At 54.8% G+C, this 26,110-nt stretch overlaps 2 protein-coding genes across 4 annotated transcripts; one reads left to right on the top strand and one right to left on the bottom strand.

Annotated features, from left to right (window-relative positions):
- Nucleotides 1–173: 173 nt before the first annotated feature.
- LOC113489177 (vasoactive intestinal polypeptide receptor 1-like) lies at nucleotides 174–11,887 on the bottom strand. Of its 3 annotated transcripts, XM_026864720.1 has the most exons (14): nucleotides 11,876–11,887; nucleotides 11,512–11,672; nucleotides 8,952–9,075; nucleotides 5,889–5,996; nucleotides 4,828–4,937; nucleotides 4,484–4,581; nucleotides 3,866–3,998; nucleotides 3,097–3,250; nucleotides 2,366–2,426; nucleotides 2,028–2,094; nucleotides 1,828–1,919; nucleotides 1,458–1,587; nucleotides 1,111–1,152; nucleotides 174–865 (listed from the first exon to the last, which is right to left on the bottom strand). In XM_026864720.1, the coding sequence occupies exons 2-14, from the start codon at nucleotides 11,581–11,583 to the stop codon at nucleotides 773–775; spliced, it is 1,284 nt and encodes a 427-aa protein (XP_026720521.1). In that variant the 5' UTR covers nucleotides 11,584–11,672; nucleotides 11,876–11,887; the 3' UTR covers nucleotides 174–772. The 3 variants fall into 3 exon arrangements, 2 of the variants coding, with proteins under 2 accessions (XP_026720521.1, XP_026720522.1); XM_026864721.1 differs by lacking the exon at nucleotides 11,876–11,887 and having other exon boundaries at nucleotides 8,952–9,027; nucleotides 11,512–11,825; XR_003400011.1 differs by lacking the exon at nucleotides 11,876–11,887 and having other exon boundaries at nucleotides 793–865; nucleotides 3,129–3,250; nucleotides 11,512–11,825.
- Nucleotides 11,888–19,069: 7,182 nt separating this feature from the next.
- Nucleotides 19,070–23,176, top strand: PRR29 (proline rich 29). The gene is made up of 6 exons (XM_026864574.1): nucleotides 19,070–19,126; nucleotides 19,587–19,710; nucleotides 21,546–21,661; nucleotides 22,586–22,761; nucleotides 22,908–22,978; nucleotides 23,145–23,176. The coding sequence occupies exons 1-6, from the start codon at nucleotides 19,070–19,072 to the stop codon at nucleotides 23,174–23,176; spliced, it is 576 nt and encodes a 191-aa protein (XP_026720375.1).
- The last annotated feature ends 2,934 nt before the right edge of the window (nucleotides 23,177–26,110 follow it).

Below are 26,110 nucleotides of genomic sequence, written 5' to 3'. Positions count from 1 at the left end.
AAAGTGATGTTGGATTTCAGAACAAGATTTTTTGGTGAAAACCTCACTAGTCCCAGGCAAACAACTCCCCAGTGAAGAAGAGCGAGTCCTACTGTTTTCAAATTGTCCCATTGTTCCAGTGCAGAGCCCCTGGTAGAGGTGCAGAGCCCCTAGGAGCTGGCATGGCAAGGATGATGGACCATCTTCCCTGGCACCAAGCACACCTGAAGCAACAGGCACGGGAGAATGGGAAACATTTTGGAAAGCAGGGGATGATCTGAGTCATGAAACCATCCGGAGTCTCATGTAGAAGCTGTCAGTTTTCAGCTGTCTTTCAATTTGCTACTCCCACCTCCAGAATGGTTCCTAGGGGCTGTGTCTAGGCATCTTCCCATAAGGGAAACAGTTTTATAAACCAAAGCAGGAAGGGGAAAAAGCGCTGGGACCACTTTGGTTTTTATTCCAGTGCCAAATGAAAAATGCCAAATGTCCTTTGTGAAATGAAATTTGTGTTTCCTACTCAGTCCTGGGGCAGAAAAGGTGGAGAATCTCCCTTCCCTTTTCCTAACACACTGACCACTTGGGCAGGTGAGAAACCATCATGGATCAATGAGAGATGCCAGTACCCGAACAGGCAGAGCCTTTTGCAACAGTCATTCACATCACCCTCTGAGGATGCCAGACCCAGAACCTACAAAATTCTTTTTATTGTGTTTCTGGAACCATAGCTGTGGAGCTGCACCACCACCACCACCGTCCTCAGGGAAGTATTTGCCCCCAAACGCTGTCCTCGTCATGCTGTGAAGTCTTGGGTTGCCAGGTTGAAGACGTTGCTCTCCATGGATGACTGCCACTTGCCCCAGTTCCTCTTGATCTCAGCCTGGACCTGAACCGACACCACAGACCAGTGCTGTCACCCAGGGGCTCCCACCAGCACCCGCGGAAGGGGCACGAGCTGCACACTGGGCTCAACAAGGGATTTGGGGTGCAAGAGAGTGGGGACCCTGTGCATGTCTGCACGCATGCATGGTTGTGTGCATGCAGTGCTCATTGGGGTGCACCCTGGGGGTGTCTGTGTGCCCATGTGTGTGGCTGCAGTGCCCAGGGGGTTGGTGCTGGGGGGGCACTCACCTCTCCATTCAGGAAGCAGTACAGCAGAGCCACCAGGAACCCCTGAAAAGGACAGAAAGAGCAAATTTCATCTCATGAAAGGGGCTGGATCCCTTCGTGATCATCTTCTGCCTGCATTTAGCATCCTCCCACACCTCTTACCCCATCCCACAGGCAGTAGGGGTGTGGGATCAGTGCAAGTTTCTCACCAGATCACATCCCTTCTGCTTTGTCTCTGGTGTCTGAGGGGAGCCTGGGACCCAGACTGCAAAGCCCCAGCTGCACATCCCAGGGTCTCCTGGTGTGATCTTGGGGTGGGACAGGATGGGTACATGGGGTTTTTGCCTACCCCTCTCCCCAGTCTGTACCTGGTAGGAGCCGAGAACCAGCTCGAAGTACAGCCGGGCATCCACACCGATGTGCTCAGGGAAGAGTGCAAACACCACATAGTGTACCCCGAAAAGAGGGATGAGGAGCAGCGTGGACTTCGTCAGCCTCCTGCGGAGAGTGGTGGCATGAGCAAGGGCCTGGATGAAGGTGAGAGTCCTGCTGCCCTGGAAGACAAGCCCTTCCCAAGAACTTGGTCTTAACCCAAAATAGGTTTTCCATGAAAGGCAGGTCTTGGAGGCTCCAAGGATGGTCCTCATCTCTGCTCCTCCAGGGAAGGGTCCCTGCTGCCCTGGGTGACCCCAGAAACTGGGGTGAGGGGAGCTCCCTCTTGACCAAGCTAGCCCTTACATGTACTGCTGCTTGTAGTTTTTGCTGATGTCTGGGGACCGGATCTTCTGTGCTAACATCCTGGTGACATTGAGGAAGATGAGGAAGTTCACCTGCCATGGGACACTGTACCTCAGGTGCTGCACAGACCCCTGGTCAGGTGCCCCTGTCCATGAGGGACCCCCAGCTCTGGGGCCGGGATGCTCAGGGGATATACTCACAAATATGGCCAGGAGGATGGGAGCCTTGATCACCCACCAGTAGAGACTGGTGTAGTCGTCCCAGCACCTATGGGAGAGGGGAAATGGCTCTGCCACCCACTTGCACCCTCTTAGCTCAGGTCTTGCTCTGCCACCCCCCCCAGCCCCCTGCCCTGTTTGCACAGCACCTCTTTCAACAGGGCCCAACCCCACCAGAAAATAGAAATAACATTAAAATGAAGTGCTGCCCCACTTATCCCCTCCTAAGCCTCCCATGCAAGAGGTTTGTCCCCTGGGATGTGCATGGGGCACCCGTGGCTGAGCTGGCCTGGAGAAAGATGAGGGGTGCCTGCTCTTACCCGTGGTTGTCGTACTGCAGCCTGGTGAACACCCACACGCAGACTGTAAGCATGGGGACACCTGCAAGGACAGGACCCGGGCAGGGATATGGAGTCACCCCAATTCTCTGGGGAGCCCCCGTACCTCCCCTCCATCCCTTGTCCTGAAAAACATGTGCCTGGGACAGGTCTGGTGCTCTGCAGGTAGCAGGAAGGTGAAGGCCTTTCCTCCTTCTTCGGGTTTTAAAAGGAGATGGTGCCCACTGAAGGTGATGTGTCTGTCTGTGTGTCACCTCCTGGCCACCCTCCTGCTCCCCCTGTGTGCTCTTACATCTAATCTGGTCACCTGGGATGAGTGTTTCCAGCCCCTGGTGGATGTGGGGAGAAGGAAGGACCTGATTCTGTTCAGGATGGGTCAGCAGCAGATGCTGCAGAATCCCTTTGGTCACTGTAGCTGAGGTCACTGAGTGGTTTTGCACACATGTCATGAAGTCAAGGATCAGGCCATGCTGCCCGGCCAGCTCCAGGGGCTGGCAGGAGCTGGTGGGTGCCCCACCGAGCACAATGCAATGCAGAGAGATGTGGGAGCACATGCTGATAGCAGCCATGGGGAGCACCGTGATGGTGGACCTTTGGCCAGGCAGATCTCAGAGCAGCAGCTCCAGGCACCCCAAAAGTGGTGCCTACCCCCCATCTGTGTCAATGGGACCTCACTGGAGGGGGGTTGATGTGCCGGGGGGCCCCGCACTCACCCCAGCCGATGAGGATGTACCACCAGATGTACCTCTTGTCGGAGGTGAAGGTGAGCAGCAGTAGGGTCTGCAGGTACATGCCCTCCACCAGCAGCCAGTAGAAGTTGGCCAGGACGGAGTACTGGAAGAAGGTGATGGCTACTTTGCAGTTCACCTGTGAGGATGAGGAAGGGGGAAGGCTCAGCAGTGCTGGCTGGCATCAGAGCCTGTTCTGGGGGCACAGGGGATAGTCCATGTCCCCATTCATTGGCTTGAGGAGACCTGTGATGGTCTTTCAGTGCAGCCCCAGAGATGTTGCACCGGTCCCACGTCACCTGCAGTATTTTTGGCTCTGCCTGAGCAGCATGGGCTGATGACTGCAGGCCATTATTGTAGGACCTTTAGAAACCCATGTCTGCTGGCATCCACACTGCTGTATCTGGGCTACATGCAGGGAGTTCTGTTTCTATTGACAACCCCAAATCTGCGCATCCAGTGGTGCAAGACCTGTTTGCTTGTACGTGATGCTGATGGAGTTGTGCAGAGCTTTAACCCCTCTGGAAGAGTCTTTCTGAGAGCAGGGAGAGCTCTGAAGGCAGAGCATGTTCTCTGCAGACAGGCCCCAGGCAGGGATGCTGTCGTGAAACTCCTGATGTCCACCCAAGCCAGCCTTTTCTCCCCAGGTTCACAGCCTCTCTCTCCCTCCTCTGCACTGCTAAATCTGCTGCAAATGTAGCAAAACTCTCCCTGATCCACACATGGTGCCCCATGCTGGGGCTCAGCACCTTACCGTTGACATTGTGCAGTGGTCGATGGACTCATCCGAGAAGAGGACGGCATCCTTGATGAACACGGCAGCCCCACGCAGTATAAAGGAGGTGAAGAAGTGGATGTGGATGGAATTCCTGGTGCAATGCAGCTTCCTACAGGAGGAAGAGATGTGCTGTGCCCAGGGATGGAGCAGAGAGAGCAGATGGGCAGAGAAGCTTCTCCTTCAGGAGCTGCTTCCCTAGGTGAACCCCAGCTGAGGGGAGTATGTGTTGGTCATGGTCAAGCACAAAGATCTGGAGGTGGTTTTCCTGCTCTGAAATCATGAAGGACGGGGTTGTTCTGTGCTCGAGGCTGCTGCCTGGAGAGGTGTGCTGGACAACATCCTCCAGCCACCTCCAGAGAGCACCCTTCTGCAGCACAGCGAGGTCTGCAAAAACTAAGCTTGAAAGGGCAACCTGAGCATTTAAAGTCTGTGTGTCAGCAGGAAAGGACAACGCTGCAATTTGTCTCATGTCTCCGTGGTTATCTGTGTTGGCAGGGATGGATTCTGGCTGCTCTGGGAGGGATTTACCCTGCTCATGATTTACCCTGCTTTCCTCCAGCTGCAGCCCATGGAGCCACCAGCGCGGAGCCCTACCTGAAGCAGGAGAAGATGCCGATGGCCAAGAACAGGGCTGCCAGGGACGTGGAGTAGCCGCAGGTGTAAAGCACCTTCATGGTGACAAAATAGCCTTTCTGGAAGGGAAAGCACAGCAGAGTGAGGCAGCATGGGCTGGGAGGTGCTGGTCTGCAATGGGCAGGGAGGTCGCAGGGTGATGCCTCAGCCCCTGCTCAGATCCCTCCAGGCAGCCCAGCAACAAGAATGAGGCCAACAAGATATTCCTGAGAGCACTTTCATTTTTCACTGCCCATCATCATGGATCAAAGTGGGGTAGGGTGATGCTAGGAAGGGTGCCCCACAGCCCCTGGGAATCCACTTGCCTTGGCCTCGGTGTCATTATTGCTGCCAATGGCCTCCAGCTCACAGGCGTTGTAGTAGGGAGGGCTGGGGAAGCTCCACCCCGACTCGGTGCAGTTCCTCTGGATCAGCGCTGCAGCAACAAGAGGGGACCTCATGAGAGTCACCGGCATCGCCTCTGCATCAGCACCCCCAGAATGTCCAGCCTGGGGATGGCACCTTGCTCTCCGGAATGGAGCCTAAATCCCAGCAGCAGCATCCCAGCTGTGACAGCAGCGTGGTACCCGAATGGCCTGGCTGCTCCATCCTGCCCACCCAGATCACATCTCTGCCCTCCAGTGCTCTGCCTGGAGATGCCAGAGCATCTTCGGGCAAGATGTGAAAGCAAGCATGAATCCTCATGTTGGGAGGGAATTAAGGCTAAACAGGGGCTTTTTAATCCTGTGAGGGCTTCAGCAAGCCTCTCCTGAGCTGTTTCTGCCCTAAAGCAGCATTTATCAACCCTCCATTGCCTTTTCAATTATGCCCAGCCAAGGAAGCACTTGGATGCCATGGGGGCAGGTCGGGTGCTCTCCTTCACACTCTGCTGCCTCCAAGATGGATGGAGACAGTGACTCCCTGGGGAGCAGCACCCACCCCAGGAGAGTGCCCAGAATTGAAATAATCATGATCTTATGGTGTGTTTTCCATCTGCATGGCTTGGAGCTGTACTGAGCAGGCCAGGAGCAGTAGGCTGGTGTGTGAATGGGGAAAAGAGGGCACCGAGCAGCAACAGGAGTGTCCTGGTGTCACCCAGTTGGAGGATGAGGTCCTCAAGTGCTCTGCCCAGAGGGGATACTTGGTGATGGGTACTGGGTGATGAAAGGGCTTGGGGACTTCCCTGGCATGGAAGCACCCTGCATCTCTGCTTTTGCCTGTCCCCTGCTTGGATTGCAACATAAGCCAAGCTTTTGGATGGGGCAGGAGCTGTGGGACCAGAGGGGAAGGGCTGAGGTGGCACAAGGATCCCAGGCAGGCAGGGGTGGGCGCAGCTCTGCCCTCCATCCCTGGGGATGAGCCGTCTGGGCTGGACTCAGCACTGCACCTTTGGACTTCTTGAAGATGTGAAGGATGTCAGGGCAGGTGACGGCTTGGGACTGGCCGACGGACACGGCTGACCAGCAGCTCACTCCATCCCACTCGGTCAGGCAGCCTGGGGAGGGACAGGACGGTTAGTGCCACTGGGAAGGGACGTGCCGGACGGACACACACACACACACACACACACACACACACACAGAGCCCCCCGGTCCAGGGGCACAGCCCCCAGCAGGCATGGCTGTGCAGATGTAACACGAGAGCGGAGAGCAGCCAGTCGTCACCCGATCTACAGGGCCATGCCGTACCCCCTCAGGAATTAGGAGCATCCCGGCTTCAGTTCTGGGAATGACCTCCCCCAGTGCTGAGATCTCCTTTTAGCCCGACGTCGACAGGACCTGGTATTTCCTGGGGCTACATCAGACCCAGAGCTCCTGCGAGGAGGTTCCGGGAATGAGGCTGTGGGAAAGGCTGGGACTTTCCTGGTGGCATCTAAAATAATGCCAGGTTTATGCTGGATTTCTGCACGCAGCAGCTGTGGTGACCCAGCTCAGGATGTCTCTCCAGCCCGAAGGAGGAGGACAGGAGAAAGCACTGCAAGACTTGCTGGAGAGCCATTAGCTTAAACATGTTTTGCTCTAGCACTAAGTTAATCTTTAAATGACTCTTCAATTGCCTTGGAAATGAGCATGGCTGAGCAGATGTGGGGCCTTGAAGAATTAGCACTGCAGCACACCGGGATAAGACATAGACATCACACTTCCAGGACAGCTCTCCTTCTTGCGCATGTACATTATTAACCTTGTAGATATACATTATTAACCTGGAGCCACATCTATTCCCAAGCAGGGAATGTGCACTCAGACAAGTCTAATTAGTTTTCTCTGATTTCAGCAAAGCTGTCTGTAGGTATCCGGCCAGGCTTGGAGGGATTTACAGGGCTGTCATTGCAACATCAAGGTACATCTTAATTTTTTTTCTGGAGGATAGTGAAGAGAGCACAGCTATTGGGACTGTTGCTGAGAGTGGTTGCTTCATTTCTTAGGCTCTGAGCAGAGTATCTGGATGTGTCTGTAGGCAGAGCCATCTCGCTGTATATAAAGGCACCTCTTACTGTATGAACGAGCTCTTCCAGCACAGGGAGTGCTGTGGGACCACTTGGTTGGGAGACAGAGGAGCAGCCCGTGGCACAGGGATGGAGCTGGGATTCACACAGCTCTGCAGTGCAATCCCAGGGAATAATTCCATTTGAATGGGGAGAAAAGTTTTAAGTCCCCCTTCCCACTCTGTTTCCCTCTCCCAGGCTGCTGCAGCACCTAAAAAAACCCCATTTCTTAGAGCTGTGCAAAATGGGGAACAACTATCCCATGGAAAAGAGTGATGGAGGCAGCCTCTGGGTGCACAGGGCAAAAAAACATGAGGAAAGGAACTGTCAATGTGTCTCACTGCCCACTCGCAGGCAGAGCTGTGCCTTCGGTGTCCCCGTGTCGTTGGTCCCCAGAGGCCACCACATCCCCATGCTGTCCCCTGTCTCCAGGCTCCCAGCCAGTGTAGCCCAGCAGCCTGAGGTGTTCCATTTGGATCGACCCAAAACAACCTGCTTTATTCCAGTTTTCCCCGTGGGAGGCTAAAACATCCCCAAGGTCAACATTATCCTTGTGACGTTCTCCTTGATGTGGCTGAAAAGAACATTTTTTCCCTCAAAATGCAGTTTGATGAGAAGTTCCTGATCAGCCTTTCTACTGGTTAATTATATGCAGACCTGCCAGGGCTACCTCCTTATTTCTTGCTGCTCTAACTGGTATCTGGACACCTCCAAAAGAGATCACTTGAGCCTCACCAGTAAGTTATTCCTCCCCGGCTATTTCAGAGCATTAAATTCTGAAAGCGCCAGAGCAGATTTTGAAGTGAAAACACTGAGACACGATCTCTAACCAGTTTTAGGGCCCCACACTGGGTTCCCCAGCAGAATGCTGAAGCCTGATGTCCCTGTCCTGTACCTTCACTCTATATTGCCACCATGTTCAGGGCACCTAAGCCTTCCTCCTCATCATCACTTCATGCCACTCTCGGCAGGCCCCTCCCCATGCTGGCACAAGCAAGTGAGGGGGAAGGGAAAAATTCAGTTCAGGTGGACAGCAGAGGCAGCAGCCAAGCCAGAAACCCGGGATTAAATACTGATTTTAATTATGCATTCATGTCTTTTGCTTATTTTCTTACAGTGAGATTCCTTCCCTCTGGCTGGCATGATCTGGGCTGCAAAACGGACTTTTTCCAATCAACTTGGCTTTTCTCTGCTAATCTGGATGAACGTTATATCTCTGCACAGTTACTTAAGCAATTATGCACCTTAACATGCATTTATTGAGATGCTTCATTCCCACATTTGTATTGGATGAAACTCACTGAATGACGCATTTCTTATTCACTAGGTGATAATTTTTACCCAGAATTTGAGCCAAGCTGCTTTTGGATGGAAATTGAAATGCAATTAAACAAAAATGTACAAAAGCAGCTCTTTAAAACTGTTTTTCAATTAGTTAATTGGTTTAAAAGTCCCAGACATGTAAAAATGAAGTTGCTCAAAACATGTTTAGCATTAAAACTAACTGAATTAGGAAAGCAAGAAGGCATGAAGTGGTGACACGCACCATGCAACACTCGCGCTGATGGCCAGGGCTCTGCATTGCCTGTGCCCACAGCCCTGCCTGGCCCTGGAGTGTTGGTGTAGGCGGGATGGGAGTGAGGCAGGAGGCTCTGCTCGGGGCACGGACCACACCATCACTGCCAGATGCTGTAAACTGGGGGGGACTCAGCCCCTGTGGATGTTTTCATCCCTCAGCCCACCCATACCCCCTGACTGCAATCTCAACCTTCCCTCTCTCTCTGCAGCAGCATTTTTTGGGGCTCTCCAGGGATGCTCCTTAGCCTTTGCTTTGGTTCTGCTCTCCATTTTTCTGAAAATATTTGCTTTTCTGCATCCATGTGTGCTCTGCACCCCTCCCACTATGGATCATCCTCCAAAGACCCCCTTAGCAAATCTTCCTCCCCCTCCTGAGCTTACACTCACCTTGCTGCCCAGGGGGTCCAGGGGTTGCTGGCGTTTGGCTTTCACTCTTGATGATCTCCAGACATTCAGCTTCTTGCTCTTGAAAATAGAGGATGATGGAACAGTCGGGATGTGTTGCTTGCACCTTGAGAGGGGGGAAAGGGCAGACAGCAGGATCCCAGGCATTAGAAGACCTGAGCAGGCACCAGCCAATATTCACTATTTCTGCAGCAGCCAGCCCCGGGAGAGCCTATCTATGTAACTGTGCTTTTGGACCTTGACATTTCCTTAGCTTTCCACTGTTTCCCTTGTAAACACCATAAAGAACCACTGCAATTATTTCCAATTCCCTCTGAAAGCATGTGATGCTTAAGGGCACCGCTCCGCCAAGATGCAAGAGCCATGCAGAGGAGCTGAGCTTACAGAGGGGCCAACCCCATCAGCAGGGCAGAGGCAAGCACGTTCAAAGCCTGAGCAAGAAAACCATGTAATCAGAGATTTAAGAAAACCACCTATTCAGGTATGTCTAATCCTTCCCTTGCCGACTGGGTTTTGCTCACGTGTGTTTTCTCACATTCAGGCTTGTGTGTTTTAATCGCAGGCACTGGCAACAGCCATCAGAGTACACCCTTCTCCCGTTCCCCAGTTCCTTGGGGAGATGCTGCAAAAGGGGCACCCTGACCTCCTTAAAGCTTTTGGGTTTGCTGGCAGAAGTGCTGGAACACCAAGGAGTACGCCTCGAGCCCTCAGCTCCCCAAAATGCCAGGATGTGGTGGCTCAGCACCCTGGGATAGGGCTGCCTGGAAATCCCAGTTTTTGACTTTGTCCCCTTGGCTTCCAGCTGGAGAGCCAGGAGGCTGAGGCTGAACTGAGAGCAGGCCATGAATTTCACACGCTCATTCCCAAGCATCCGTGCCCATGGGGGGATGTGGTGGGGGCTGCAGCATCCAGATACAGGACATTTTTGGGGCAGGGTTTTTGGGCCAAGACATGGCAATTGGTTGTTGATTTTAGTCGTGTGGACAGAGATATAAAAGCTGGACAAATAGAGGGATGAGGGTGGGCAAGTGGGCCCAAGGACTGGAGGGAAGTGTGGGGCACTAAAGCATCGCTTGGGTGAGCCATGTCCTTCTCTGCCCTGTCCTAGTCACCATGCAGCCACTTCTCTGGGGTTCCTTCACCTCCCCCAGGAGATTTTGTTTCCTTTTTCTGCTGAACATGAGATTAATTCCTGGTCTGCAAAATGCATTTTAGTGATGGCTGCTGGGCACAGCACTGAGAAAGAACGCTGCTTCATGGTAGTGATGAAGGACCAGGACCAGGCAGAGGTGCCACAGACCCTTTTACCTGCAAAGTGACTGGTTTTTATTATTTACAGTAATCTGGCTGCTGGAGCACTGGAGCAGGTAATATGCAGTGCTCCCTTCAGAGCTTGCTTCAGGGCAGGAAAATCCTTGCCATGCCTCAGTTTCCCCATCTGGGAAGGGGCCTGATGACATCACTTTTCTTATAAAGCCCTCAAAGCCTCCAGCACTCCCCCAGCCCTGCTTGCTTTCCCTGCTCTTTCCCCTTCCTCTCTCTTTTTATTTCCCTTCCCTTCCCTTCCCTTCCTTTTTTCCTCTTTCTTTGTCCTTTCTCTTTTCCCTCCTTCCGTTTCTCTTAATTTTCTTTTCCTTTCCGTTATTCATTCTCCATGTGAGCTAAGGAACTTGTGGAGCAAAGCATGGCTGGGAGAAATCCTGAAGGTTTTGCAGAGAAATTCTGAGCCAAAGCCCTCTCCGGCCTGAGCCCTCCACCCTCCGGTGTTTGAGCAATTTGACAAGTTCAGGATGGGTTTGCCAGTGTGGCTGCCAGACTCACCATGCATTGCTCCTGCAGCACAACTGCTCCATGTCCCCCCCCCATTTCAGTGGGGGCTTGGTGCCAGCTGTCCCCGTTGGTCTGTCCGAGGATGGGGAGCACCCCAAGCATGGTCCTGGCCCCCTGCACCCTCCAGCCATCCCAACCTTCCACCTGTGGATGCTCCCCCAGGCCCTTGGGGTTTGGGGCTCCTTTGAGGTGTGTAGGAGGATGCGAGCAAAGCCCCCGCCAGCACCCACGTGGGGATGGAGGGGACCGTCCCTGAGGCAGGGCACAGTGGGGTCACCCTCCCCGGGGATGTTCTGGAGCAGCCCCTGGAGCTGAACCCCGAGGGAACTTCGCTGGCTGCGCTGGCCGGACCCCGAGCGCTGTCCCAACGCTGGGGAACGCAGGGGGGTCCCAGCATCACCCACCTCCCTCACTGCCCGTCCCTGCGCTGCGTTTGAGAAAATCCTCCCCCAGAAGCAGCAACGAAAGCACCTGAGTGGGTGCAGCGGTGCCGGCAGCTCGCAGGGCTGCAGCTCGACATCACCCCCGGGTCGGACAGTGAGAGGGATGGGGACAGGGGTGGGGATGTCCTGGGGGAGATCTGACCCCTGACCAGGACATGCCACCCCCCAGGGCGGGCTGGACCCTGAAGTGGCTGTCACAGGCAGGGACCCCCACCCTCACTGCCCACCCTTCTCCCCACCGCAGTCCCGTCCTCCCTGGGGACACTTACCCAAAGCATCGGGAGTGCGAGCAGCAGGACCAGCAGCATGCGGGTGCCGGGGGGCTGCCATGGGCCCCCCATAGCTGTATCCAACCCTGTGCTGTCCTGTCCACAGTGTCCCAGCTCAGTCCCCGAGGGGTGGGGGACAGCCGATCTCCTCCTGCATGGCCCTGCAGGTGGGGGGCTGCATCAGGACCTCGGCTCCCAGGGGTGACCAGCACCTTCCTCCCCCTAACCCCTCTTCACTGCTCCTTCCCAGCCCTGTCCTGCTCCTGGCTCCCTCTGAGACCCTTTCCTGCAGCGGGTGCTCAGTCCCACTCAGGTCACCCCGACCCACTCCCCATGCCCACTCAGCTCTGGCTGTACCCCCCACCTTGCTGTCCCTGCCCAGTGCTGATGGGCTCTGTCTCTCTGTGAGACTGAATGTTACAGCTCCTGGATCTGGTAATACGGGAGGCTCCACCCTCCACTCCCCCTCCCCATGCAGCCGGCTGGATGCGAGGAGCAGCACGGGGGGGACAACCCAGCCTGGCACTGCCCAGCCTGGCCACTGCCAGGCTCCCAGCACACCCTTACCTGCTCCTGTCAGAGACCTGGGACTCCCCAGCTGGGCCCAGGGGGATGTGCAGGGGGGACACGGAGCACTCTTGCCTGATCCTTGCATGCTGCTGAGCTGGGAAACTGCTGGCTAAAGGCTGTGGGAAGTGGGGGTGCAGGCAGGATGGGGTGCAGGGGGCATGCTAAGGGCCACACCTGCTCCCCAGCTGGCTTCATGTGGGACCTGGGACTAGAAGAAAGTAGACAGCTCAAAGGAGATGTTGTGATGCTGGGACTGCGCACACACATGTACAAATACATGCCCTGACATGTATGTGCATGCCTGGACACATGCATGCACGTGGGGTGGGGGCAGCGCCGCTCCTTCAGGCCCTGCCTGCACAGGAGGCTCTGCCAGCCCCAGCACGGCGGGCAGCGCTGCCCACACCCAGCTCCGTCCTGCCTGCTCACCTCGCCCAGAAAGGCCCAGGATGGGCACCAGGTGTCTGGCAGGCAACAGGCAGCTCTGCAAAATAACCTTAACTCTGCCCCAACTGAGGTTTTTTGGTCTTGGCTGAGGTTGTGGGTTTTAGTGGTTTGGTGCTACCAGGACACTGGGTGCTGTAACCTTGGTTCTAAACCAGAGCAGAGCAGAGGGGTGCTGGTGGACCCTGGGAACAGGAGCAAACCATGATGGACACACACCTCCCTGAGCACAAAACACCCAGCACAGCATCCCTCCCAGGGATGGGGCTGCCTCAGGGCCAGCCATAGACCCCCAGACCCTCACCTGGGGTCTTCTTTTATATATTTAATATATATTTATATATATATTGAAAATATATTTATATATAACATAACTTTTAATATATTATATATATAAAATATATATTAGAATATATATTTTAATATAGTTTTGTATATATATATAAATAATTATCCATGCTAGAAAGCTCCAGCTCCTTTAGCAAGGGGAATTTTGACCCAAACTTCACCATTTTAATGCTTTTAGTGATGAAGCAGAGAGGACAGGAGGGGTGAAGGAAGGAGGAAGAAACCCAGGACCTTAGGGAAAGCAGCCGTGATAATCTTGGGATTAAAGGTCCAGCCTTGCACCCCTGGACCACCCCAAATCCTCCTCACTGAAACAACTTGGGTGTGGGCAATGGTGAATGGAGGGGCTGAAAATGGCCCCAAAGGCCCTTGCTGAAGGGTAGAGGGCTGGGGGGTCTACACTGTACACTGGGGTGTGAGGAGGGTGAACCATTTGTGCTGCTAATTTTAGTAACCCTACATCATTACCATTTCGTAACGAGGCAGCGAATCACATTAGCTGCTCCTTCCGTAACTTCTCATAATGAGCTACAAAGCCAATGAATGAACTCCTGCTGTTGCTCTGCCGCTCAAAGACCTCAATCAGAATTGCTATGTAAATTAAAGACCTCTAAAAAATGCAAATAAAAGAACTAGGTCCTTAATATTTAAAAGCACTTGTCTGACATTATTAGAAGTGACCGAGGCTGCTCTCAGCAGCGCAGACTGGCACAGGCTGATCCTGCAGTTATGTTGACACAAAAGGCTGCCGAGACCCGGCCACACTCATTACCATCTAATAGTTTCCACTGAAGTGCAAACACCCAAACTTAATCATTTAATTTCCCAACAGCATATAAACACGCAGTGGGAGAGTGCCGTATCAGGTGCTGCTAAAACCAAATAAAACTATACCCGATGCAAATATCCCCGCGCTGAGCCGGCCGCATCGCCCCGCGGGCAGCACAGGCAGCTCCGGCTGCTGCTGGCCGAGGTGGGGGGCAGAGGGATGGGGTGATGGGGGACGGGCTCTGGTTTGGGGGTGGCGGTGACCCGGAGCTGCCCAACGTGTCCCAGGCCAGTTTATTTGGTGCCATCTGGTGGCAAATTGACTGGAGGGTCCCGTCCCCAGCTGGTCGCTGGAGGGGAGCAGCCCAGTTTTGGGGATGGATAATCTGCTCCCTGCCGTGGGAAAGGCCAGATGAGGTTTGCAAAGCATCGCATCGCCGGAGGCTGCGGGTTACAGGAGCAGCGGGGACCCTTCAGGTGATCCCCAACCACCTCCACCTGCCCGAGCTGGCCCTGCCCTTCCTCCAGTGAGGATGAGCTGGGACAGACAATGGTGGCCTGACTTCCTGCTTGGTACTGGGTCACCTGCCCAGCCCTGCCGCTTTTAGGGATGTTGCTCTCTTTTGCAGCAGCAAGTAGAAAATAAATGAGGTCAAACTCACTGCACTGCAAAGCCTGGCCAGCCTGGGACCCCCCAGCCGTTCCTAGGCTCCCCACCTGCACCCCAATATGGGTATGTAGTGGTGACAGTGGTGGGGACCGTGGTGGCTGGCTGGAGGGGATGGGTGGGAGGATTTGCCTCGGGCACATCACTTTGGTGTGGCAGCACGGGCATGCACAGCCATGGGTGGTGGGGAACAGTGGCTGTGGGGCTCCCTGACCATGCTGAAGCCCCAGGAAAACTCCCCAGAGGCTGCCCTCAAGCTACGGGCGCTCCCATTAATCCCACACCAGCGCTGGGATTGCTGCTGGTGCCTGTCAGTAATTGCAAATGACTCAGCCGTTTCCAAAGCAAATGAAGTCACTTGCAGTAATCTTTTTGCAAGTGGCAAATGCTCATTTACCAAGGGTTGGAAATTACTAATTGTCTTCCCTCCATCCCACATTACAGCAAAGAGGTGGGGTGTCCCCTGCCCTCGCCAACAACCTCTTGCTTGATTTTAGGCTCTGTGGAAGGAAACAGTCTGCAAAGGGCAATTCAGAGTAAGAGGAGACCACAGTGGCTGGATGACGGCTCAGGGAAGATGGGGCTCAAAACGCTAGCGCCCCTCCTGGAAGGGGAAAGTAGTATTTTATTTTATTTTTTTTTGTAATTAGCTTTCAAAATGAGATGCTTTCACCCATTCATGCTCCTGGACCCACAGAGCATCCCTGAGAGGTGTGTGCCCGAGTGTGTGACAGAGTGATGCAGAGCACAGGGGACAGTGGTTGCCAAACTGCCGCTCCATATCTCGGGTTTGTCTTCATGTGCAATGAAAAACTGGTTTTCGGACTATTTTTTTTTTCCTTCCCTTAGGAGCCAGCAGTGATTATGGGGGGATATATTGCCTCAGTCATGATTACTTCATCTTCCATGAGTCTTAAGCAAGGTTGCTGCCTCCCGCCTGTGTTTCCTCATTTTGGGAATCTCTCTGGCTCCAATTTGTCTCTGGGGAAGGGAGATGGCACAAGGGATACATCGTCACCTCGCTGTCCTCCCTTAGTTATCGGAGGGCAGCTCTGTGAGTCATTGCTGTCATGCCATGTCAGAGCACAGCTGATCCGGGTTTGATGCATCACCACCCCAATGTTCCCAGTCTGACGGTGGGCCATCGCGCCGTGGGTGCCCCTGTTCTGCTGCTCAGCTAATTTGCCAAAACTTGTTGATGCTAAGCTTTCCTTACTTGCACTGCAAGCAGAGACCTGTGCTGAGGGAGCATCGCGTGGCTCTGATGGGCTGGATCACATTGTTCCTGCTCCACATGTCTGGTGCAGCATCACCCCCTGCTCCTGGCTTGTGCTGTAGCGTCTGCACCTACATGGTGCAGGTGTTGGGTTCATGTCCAAGGTGGTGGCAGAGGGTGCCTGTTCCTCCTGGTCCCCAGGGAACTGACCCTGTTTCAGGACCACTTGGTCCTAACCATGGACCACAGAAAAGCTTCTGGTGGAGCCCACCCTCTGCCTAACCAGAGGGTAAGGCTGAGTTCCTGGCCCTGGGTTTGATTTATGGGGAAGATTTAGGTGAGGGTGTCCAGAACAAGAAATTCCAGACTTACAGTAAGAGAGGGGCTCAAGAGCTTCTGAAGTGAGGACTGCTAGTAAAATTATCTGCTGAGCATCCTTAGGGTGTCTCTTGGTACACATCTCAGTCTGAGGGTTGGGTTAGGCAAGGTGGCTCTTACTGGGGACAGTGGCGTCCATCCCTTCCATAACTGTATAATCTTCTGATCCCCCCTGATCGCTGGCTTTCTATGATGTGCATACAGATGGCTCATGTGCCATCAACAAGCATGCCAAGATGGGGAGCATAAGCTGGTCCTGGGCTGTCACCTCTCCCCAGTATAGGTGAGTGGGCTGTTGGGGGTCCTCACCCCACCTCCTTGGTGAGAAGAGGTGGTATCTCCAGCCAGAGGGTCATTTCTACCTGTGAAGGATGTCTCTAGGCAGTGTCCTGGGGACAGCACAGCCTCGGCTGCCTTTCTCAGTCCCCATCACACCTGCCTTGACACTTGCATTTCTTTGTGTCCAGACTGTGTGGATTGAGAGCCAGGCTGACACGCACTGGTGGGCACGTGGTGTCTGTAACTCCTGCTCCCTCTCTCCCACTGATGCTCAGACCTTCTCTTGTTCACATACCATGGTGACAGGCTGCAGCCAAGCACAGCCCTGCCCATAGCTGAGCCCCCAGCCTGTGCCCCATCCTGCAGTGCTGCACAAGATGCACTGGGGCTGTGGGTCACACTGGACCCATACTCAGTTTGCGCTTGGTTTCATGTGAGCTCATGCTAAATACCCCCAAAATTCCTCTCCTCTCCTCTCCTCTCCTCTCCTCTCCTCTCCGCAGGAGGGCAGCTAATAACATCCCCAAAGCAGCTCAGGCTGCCATGGGGGGCCTGAGGATGTTCAGAGAAGGTCCCCTGCCACCCCTTGTTATCCCACCAGTGGCAGAAGCTTTCTTTACACTGCTCAGCCCTTTGCCCTGGCGCTTGAATCCTTCCTACAGATGAGAACAATATTAGCACCAGCATGACTGATACCCAGGCTCTGTTCAGAGCAAGGAAGGCTCTGCCAGAAGCAGGGGGTAATCAGCACAGTAATTAAATGTGCAAATAATGGGAATTTGGGAGTTGTAACAAAAGGCAGAGAAATAATCTAGAGGGGCTTGGAGAAATTAGGAACACAGAACAAAATCTAATCAAGCAGAAAATAGCTCGACTGGAGCCAATAGCTGGGGGCTAAGGCAGCTGGCCTCGGAGCGCTCCTCCCCTGGCATTTGGGGGTGTCTCTAGTGTCGTTTTGGGGCAGAACAAGAGAGATCTGTTCCTGCCTGGTGAACAGGGCTGGCTGCACACTGGGTTTCTGGGACAAGTTCCCAGATCTGCGCTATTGGTGGACGGTAGATTTTGGATGTAATATTGATGGAAATAATCATCCAGAAGAACAGCCTGGGGAAATGCAGCTGATGGAGGTGGAGGAAATATACCCAAGGCCAGTGGAAAGTTGGGCTGTTTGGAGGGAGAAAGTGGTTTTTCATTGCAATGGGTTTGCTGGGACTTAAATATTTTGTGCAGACATATTGATCTCAGACACACTGTTTCCCTGAGATGAGCTTGGACATGCAGAGCTCTCTGGTCATGAGGAGATTAACAAAAAATGTGAGCTGGTTTTGGTCTGATGGACACAAATCCCCATGTGAGCTTCATGGGAGGGACTTGTGGTAGGGGAGAGCAGCAGGCTGGAGCCAGGCTCTGGTGCAATGAATTCATGCTCATGCTAAGCCTTTTCTGGGTTTCCATTGAGGGATGTGGTCGCTGGTCATTGCATCCCTGGGGAACTGGTCCATGAGGCTGGGAGCCTGACCCAGGGGACCCAGCGCTGTGACAGGGCCATCCTGGGGACCAGAGCTCAGGTGGCAGGGCTGAGAGATCTCCTCAGCCACTGTGCCTTGGTTGTGTGCGGGGGGATGTTGTCTCTGAGGACCTGCAAGAGGACATCCCATGGGGTAGAAGGACATTCTCCCTCCACCAACAGAGACCCCAAACCTGTGGTGCACAGTCAGGGTTGTCTCCATCGGACAGAGACACCACAGAGCCTTGTAGATCCAATCCTAGACTGACATCCAAAGATAGCCCAGACTCTCACCCAGACCTGGTCTCCCAACACTCCCTGAAAAAAACATCTTGCCAGGTTGGCTCTGACATCCCAGAATCACCACCCCCAGGCACAGGTGACATGGTTTAGCCCCACAGGGACATGCTGCAGCTGCCTCCTGGCCCCTCCAGCTGCTTTCCGCCAGCTCTTGAAAGGACCTTTCAGTAAGTCCCAATCAAAGAGGCAGCGTAACGAGGAGTGAGCTGCTCTGATGGGAAAGTGCATCCTGCCAGCCCTCACCCCATCCTTGTTTTCCCATTTCCTGAGGAGATGACCTGGCAGCAGGCTTGAAGACAACACAAGGCATCAGCCCTTAAACTGCAGCTCTCATTGCTACCGGTGTGACTGCTGAAAGTTCATTCACCTGGGCTCAGCAAGGTGTATTCAGCAAAAGGCTGTTAAAGATGGGATTGCCTCTGGCTTGGGTTGTCCTAGAGCCCCACATTGCCAAACCTAGGGAGAAGGTAGCAGGGAACTTTCATTTTCCCTCTTATACCCGGCTGAATGACCGCTGCTCTGTCCTGAGGCTGCTGCGTTTGGGCTCATTATCCCCAAATATCTCCCTGCTCAGAAATGCAGCCCCAGAGACTGGGAAAGAGGCACCGAGAGCATGAGCCACAGGGCAGGAGCAGACCTGTATCTCACCGGCTGTGATAGATGAGACCTGCAGAGACCACAAGGCACCAGGATCTGGGATTTTAAGAAAGCTCCCAAAGCCACAAGCTGTGAGATGCCACCAGTGGGTCTGAACAGCCCCAGCACCAGATCTCCCCTGCAACTGGGACCAGTATCAGGACTTGGATAAACCTGCAACCTTCTGCTTCCAGCTCACTTCCCCACGGGGAAGGTTGTCCTGCAGCCTCAGAAATATCACTGGAGGGGCACTAAATCATCCCTGCCCCACAGCCTTTTGCAGTGGGGGGTTATACTGGGGATACCCTACAGGGAAAACCAGCCCAGGGATACTCCTCTGTCGGCCAAGCCTCCGGGGAGGGTTTGTTTAACCCCAGCAGCTATAGCAACGAGCCCTGCTGCCTGCTGCTGCTCTGCTCGCCCCATCTGCCTGCCGGCCCGAGACATGGAGGTGGGGGCAGCGGGGGACCCCCCAGCAGGGACCTATGTCATCCCTCATGGGGTAAGTTCGGTCTTTGGATCTGTGGGATAGTCTGGGCTCATGAAGGTAGGGTGGGAAAAATGGGATAGGGTGGGAGGAGAGAGGGGCTGGAGTTGGGGTTTTGGGTGGGCACTGGTGTCTGGGGCAGCAAAGCTGCTATTTGCAAAATGCTTTCCTGCTCCCTGCAGACCCCAGGGCCTTGGGGAGGTCATTTCTGTGCAGGGACGTGTCCCCAGGTGTGGGGACTTACCAGGAGTGCAATTCATCCAGGCTTGCAGGGCTGCACCCCTGAAAAGAGAGAAGCCAGTGCAAGCCACTGTCTCCTCTGGGGCTCTCATCCCTGCTCCCCCCGGGGCCAGCACTGCTCTCCTCTGCGCCACCAGCTCCTGTCCCCTCTCCTCCCTGGCTGCCACACTAACAGCACTAAATTAAACCAAGAGTGGGAGAACCCTGGGGTTTTCCTTCCCCTCCTGCCTTTCAGCTCCAACCTGAGCGATCTCCCCAGGAAGCCGTGGCAGTGCCCCAGCAGCCGGTGGTGATCCTCCAGCAGCTTCCCGGGACCGTGGGTGCCCTGGCCCCCGTCAGACCCTCGCACGTCCGGGGAGGTGCGTGATGGTAGACATTGCAGAGGACAGCGATAAAACCAGCTTGACTTCATCCTCTCTTTTTTTCTAGCTTTTTCAAGGAAGAAGGGCAGGCAGGGGGGTTGTGCCCACCCCCTGCAGCCTTGCGGGGCTGGCCACACTGTGCTTCGATGGCTGCTTTGCCCCATGGGATGCGATTTTTGGTGGTTTTACCAACCTTGAAGTCTGGGCCGGATTTGGCCATATCAGGATACTCCAAGGGAATGGTTTTGGGCTGCTTTTTGAAATCGACCTCTCTTTTTACTTTTTTTTCCCAAAAATCCCATTTCATGTGGGTGTAGGGAGCGTCACCAAGGAAAAGCCAGGGTGATGCAGGCTTCTTGACCATGCTAGGTGGGACCGGAGTCAGACACACGCCAGCCCCAGAGGCCATGGGATGTGCAGGCAGGAGCAAAGACCAACTGTCTATAGGGGCTTCACCCACACTTGTGCAACCCAGGATCCAACAATCCTGACTGGGAGAGCTGACAGCAGAGACAGAGGGGGCATGTGATCCCTGGGACATGTCATGGGTGAAGCTCTGCAGTGTTGTGCGGAGGGGGGAAGGTTGAGCTGTCTTTAAAAATCCATGGAGGAAAGACCACGCTGAAAACTGGTGTGGAAAGAAAACGGAGACCCCAGCCTGGCCCCTCACAGCCCTGTGGTGGGGACTGGCTGCCTTTCCAGTGGGACGGGTGGGATCCATTAAGAGCTGCCAGCCTTCGCGTGCTTTCTCCTCCCAGTTCAATGCCTGGCTGCTGGCCCACTCCCTCCTCGTGGCTCCAGCTCCGGCCACCTCTGGGGCTGTGCTGTAATGCTCCTCTCTGGAGGGCCAGCTGACTCATGGGTGCCCTGGGAGCCCATCCCTGCAGCTGTGAAAGCATTTTGGGATCTGGCATGTGGGGCACAGGGATGCCCAAACACTTTCTGACCCAGGCTCCAGCTAACAGGGGCTCATAGGTCTCATGCAAAGCCAGCAGGATCTCAGAGACATCCCCTCCAGGAAGTTTATAGGAGTTTTTCAAGGGAACTTCATGCCTGAGGCAAAAGGGATGTTCGAATGGGGATACAGAGCTAGACGCTGCGCTTCCTCTGCAGCCGGACTGCCCTCAGCAGCCGTCCTGTGGCTTGGGCGTCTAGCCAAGGGGACTGGCAGGCTAACCTGTACGTGCATGGCTGCTCTGGGTCCAGCTCCTTGTGCAGAGCCAGACAGGGGCTGAGGAGGCTCCAAGCATCCCCAGCCTGCTCCTTTCCTGGACCAAGCTCCATAGGTGCTTGCTTCTGGGAATGGAGATCAGCCCCCACAGTCTGGCCCCAGCTCCTGCCGCCTTAGGGGGTTTCTGAGCTCCCCTGTGTGTGACATGGTGCAAAGCAGAGCTGACCCTGGCATGCTCCCCACATGGTGCCACCCCGAGGACACTGTCTCTGTTGCCCAGTGACAAGGCAGAGCCTTGCCAAGCTGCTGAGTGCTGCCAGAACCGGAGCAATTCTCCTCCGAATGGGTGGAAAGTCTGATGCCTCCAGCACCACTAATCACCTTTTGTGAGCAGCCTTTAGCAAGCCAGACCAGATGTTTAATCACATTTGCAAAGAAGAAAAGGCTAAAATATGGCTATTTTAAAGCTTTATCCAAGCAAAATAATTTTTAAATGCCACATGGGCCTTCCAAATTGGGGTGGGGGGAGTCTGGCTTGGCTCCCACTGCTTGGGCACAGGGACAAGCCTTGGTGCTGCCCTACCCCAGGCACTCATCCCATGGCTGCGTTTCTCATGCTTTTGCTCTGGTCTCTGACACAGAATCCCTTACTCTCTGGCAGATTTAATCAAGTTGATGCTGCTTCAAAACTCCCAAATGCACCAGGTGGTGATGAACAGCCTGGCTGTATCAGCACTGACATCCTTTGGGTTTGGGCCATCCCCAGCCACTGCGCAGGTAAGGGTCCGGGATGCTGGATGGGCAAAGGGATCACAGTACCAAAGAGAATCAAAGGACCAAAAGGACCAAAGAGGTGGGAAAAATGACCTTTCCAGAGCTGCTCAGGAGAGTAGAGTGACGGTGTCCCACTTTGGCACAGTGTGGGACACCTCCAGAGACAGAGGTTGGGTGGTCCCAGCCCAGCTCAGTCCACGCTTTGCAGCTCCGTGGGGGTTTGGGGTTCTTTATGCTGGTTTGACCCCCAGCTCTGCCAGTACAGATTGCATCCAGACTGCTTGGAGGCAAGTTAGGCCAGCTGGGAAGATCCAGGACCCTCCCTGCATGCTGCAGCACGGACAGGGTAAAGCGCTGGGCTGCAGCGGCAGAGCAGTGAGGCTGAGCACTTTTCATTAGGCAGGATGGCTCTGCAGGGGCTTTCACTTAAAAGTCCATCTCAAACCAAAATCATATTAAACATTTCATCTCTGTGGGGGAAACAAATGTTGCTTTCTCAGCAGGGGGAGATCTGGGCTGCAGGCAGTTGCCTTGATCTCTGCCAGCTGGCATCTCTAGGCATGCACCCTGCTGTGCTGCCCACCCAGTCCCCACCAGTTCACCATGCTGGTCAACACTGGACCCTGCCTGTTGCATCTCAGTGGCTGGATCAAATGGGTTCTTCCCAGCAGTGTTTTAAGGTCCCATCTGTGGGGCTGTCACCTCCCTGTGTCCTCAGCAGCCAGGTTCTCATGCTGGCTGACCACTGGGGTTTGTGTGGGTTCAAACCCATGCAGCCTGATCCTGGGAGAATCCAGCCATGCTGGCAGCATCGCAGACAAATGCGGCTCCGAGGGAACACTTGCTGGTGCTTTGGGGAGCAGTGCCCCAGGGAGACAGCTGCCGAAAGGGGCCCAACACAACCCTGCCTTTTGTTCCTCCCTGCAGGCATTGGCAGTGCCTTTTCAGACCGGAGAGGAAGAGGAGGCTGTGGTTTTCCACCATCATTACATCCCTTACCCCAGTCCTGCTCCTATCCTGGAGTGGCCAGTCCCAGCGCGGGATCGGAGACGGGCAGCTGTGCGGTACCTGGGCACAGGCTCGTTAGCGGAGGATGGGGAGGTGTGAGTAACGAGGGTGCTTTGTGCCACCCCGTGTGGGGCTGCATGTGCATCCCTGTGGCCCCTGGTGTAACAGGACTTCCAGCCCAAGCTGGGACACTAGGAGCAATGCCAGGCTGGCACTTACTCTTGTCCTTGCTCCTCTCCAGCAGTGCAGTGCCTCCTCCTCCACCCCCCAGTGCCACAGGGACAGTGGGGGCCAACATTCCACCGGCATCAGGTAAGGAGATGTCCCCATGTCCTTCAATGGGGTACACCTTGCCCTCAAGCGTGCATCAAGCGTGGGCGGCCCCCACTCAAAGGCTGAGCCTTCCTCACCCCCTCCACCCATCGGATCCCAGGGTGGCCATGGAAAACATCCTGCGGGTCCCCTTTTCCCCCCACAGAGTACTACGACGTTATGGAGGAGAGGCTGTGAGCTCCATGCTTCCCAAGATGTTTTCTCCTGCACGTTCCAGCCTTTGACCCCAGAAGACCTGCAGGTGCTCAGCGTGGGTGCTCCACAGTATGCATATTTTTGGGGTGCCTCGCTGGGAGGAAGCCAATATCCCCAGCACATTTGCTTCCTTCTGGCGAGCCACCCCAAACCAGGGGGGGTCATGAAGCCTGTCACCAAATCCCAGGTAACAGTGTGACCCCAAACAGGGACTGGCTTTATCTCTGTACTCTGCAGAGAACTCATCCCCAGAAGGTTAGGCGTGACATCCCAATCCTGGCTGGACAATGTGTCTCTGCCAAGACTCTGTGGCACGAGCTGTTCTGTGTCCCTGTGAGTGAGGGGGGTGGGTAATGCCAGCCCAGGTGGTCCTGGTCTTCATTAGTCCCTTCAGATCTCAGTGCAGCACATTGCTTGTAATTAATTTGCTTTGTTAAGAGAGCGCCCTGCTGTCACTAATTAAGCATCTGTAATTACCCAGACTGCTGGCTTTGTGCCTGAGTGCAGGGATCCCTCCAAGCTGGGGGGACGTGAGCCTCTTGCACCTGGGAGAGGGGGTGTATATCAGCGCCTGATGCCAGTACTGGGGCAAGGCAGGGGCTGCTGATGGTTGGTGCTGGGAAGCAGAGTGGGATGCTCCTGGCTGAGCACAGCACTGGGAGACCTGGATCTGGCCTGCAGCTTGTTCCTAGTGGGGGTGCAGTCAGGGCAGCAGCCTGATAAAGGGGAATCAGCATGGGATTCCCTTGGACTCAGTGTCTCCTCTGCTTACCTGGAAAAAAGGGGCAGATGCATTTTGGGTGCTGGAAGGTGTCCCCTGCCGCTGCTATTTCCCCAACCCCATGTGGGGCTGACAGCCCTGCTCTGACCCCAGTGAGATTACAGGCCACTTTTCAGGAGGCTTTGCTTTAACAGCAAAGCTCCTGGCAGGAGACTTCAGGGCTGGTGGCCATCTGGAGCTCACAGCATGCAGAAAGATGATGCTCAAGCAGTTGCACCTTAAATCCCCTCCTTCTGCCCCCATTGGGCATGAGGACTGCCCTGTCCTCTGGGGTCCCTGTGGAAAGGAGGACTCATCCTTCCTGAGGCCAGGACTAAGCTGTGCTCTGTCACAGGCAGATCTTTCCCTGCAGCAAATCTCAGCCTGGCTCTTGCTGAAGCTGGAGAAGCAGCTCTTCAGTGTGGAGCAAAAGAGCCACATTAAGTTGAGGCATGAAGGGCACATCTCCAGCTGGGAAAACTCTGAGAGGCTGTGAGATCGACCAGACAGAGCAGCAAGAGCCAAAGTGAAGGAGACCATCCAGAAGCTGAGCTGAGTTTGATGGGAAGACAGGCTGATGCACAAAGGTTCCCATATCTGCATAGACAGAAAAGGAAGAGGAAGGAGAGGAGTCACCTGGGGATGGGGTGGACAGGAAGGGTGGGCTCGAGCTATGGCCCAATCTTAGTTTGAATATGAGAATAATGAGAGGAATTAGAGGATGGAGCAATGGGGATTGCAACACCCATGGTGGAAGCAACCCCTGGAGGCCTCTCATGGGTTGATCAGGGGCACCCTTCTGCTGGCAGCGTGAAGAGCATCCCACAGCCAGGAGCCCAAAGGCATCTCCTTGGACCCACATCAGCAGGGACAGGGAGGTGTAGGTGGGAAGACCAGCCATGGGCATGGAGGTGAAGGGAGCAGGGGAGATGCAGAGTGGTTTTGCTGAAGGTAGGCTGTGTCAGATGAGGGGCAGGGCTGCTGGGTTTGACCCAGCTGATGTGATGACTCTCCCCAGCACAGCATAATGGGACTGTTTGCCCCAGAGTCATGGTGGGGTTGTTATGGGAAGGTATAAGCTAAGTTCTCTGCTCACAGCCTCCTGCCCCGGGGGTCAGAGACAAACCAATGGGTCTGGGCAACAGCATGTGGATGTCCCTGGCAGGGCTTGGGACATAGAACAGCCGGACTGGGAGATGCTGCCTGTGGCTGAGGCCAAGCCAGAGTTATATCTGCAATGACAAGCACTTCCTTTTTAAAATAAGATCAGAGTTTCTGCATGGCAATCCAGAGCTGGCCTGAATCCTGCGTGGCCAGTGCAAAAGCAACAGAGCGGAAGGAGAGGCTAATTACAGCCCTGTGCATGCTAACTGCACCTATGTAAACACCTAACGCAATGCAGCCCCTGGCAGCCAACTGGGACGAGGGCTGGCATCTCCTTCAGCCCAGGGTGGGAGCAGGGGGGTGGCAGGGCTCAGACCCCTGTGGCATTGCTTAGACCTTGGTGACAGATGCTGGGCCTCGGGAGGGGAAGGGCAGAGGGGCTCCTGCAGCCCAAATCCGGGAGACGGGGAGCACTGTCACCACATGCTTGCTGCAGACGCAAGCAGGGAGATATCTTCCAATAATCTGATAGTCTGCAGGGTGAGGTTTGGGGATTGGCCACAATGCCAACAGTTATCTGCGACAAGCCTTGCAGGGGTGATGGCCATGCACTAAAACCAGTTCCTGCTGTCTCTACCAACTAATCCCCCTTTCCCAGGGTTGGGGGTCCCTGTGACCAGGAGAGGTGCCTGGAGCGTGGACAACAGATCTGATATCACCAACTCAGAGGAACTGCAATGGCTTTTAACAGCTCAGGAGGGCACTTATCAGCAGTGACACCTTGGGTGACCCAGGGTCACTGGTGTTGACTTGCCACCGCTCTCCACCCTTGGTGGGGTAGCATGCCTCCCACCTGAGCCAGTCCATCCTCAGACCTCTGTACAGGGCGAGATACACGCAGCACCTTCCCGGGGACCAGCCCCAAACGCCCACGTGCTGCTCTGCTGATACACTGATTCACCTGCCATGCTCCTCGGCTTCCCCTGCTCCACTTGCCCTGCTCCCAGGAACCTGGGCTGAGCTCCCCAGCAACCTCCCGCCGGGGCAGCATG

Source organism: Athene cunicularia (genome assembly GCF_003259725.1).
Source record: "Athene cunicularia isolate RWA chromosome 27 unlocalized genomic scaffold, athCun1 chr27_part1, whole genome shotgun sequence".
NCBI classification, from domain to species: domain Eukaryota; kingdom Metazoa; phylum Chordata; class Aves; order Strigiformes; family Strigidae; genus Athene; species Athene cunicularia.
Note: the sequence above shows the minus strand (reverse complement) of the source record. Positions and strands in the feature narration are given on the sequence as shown.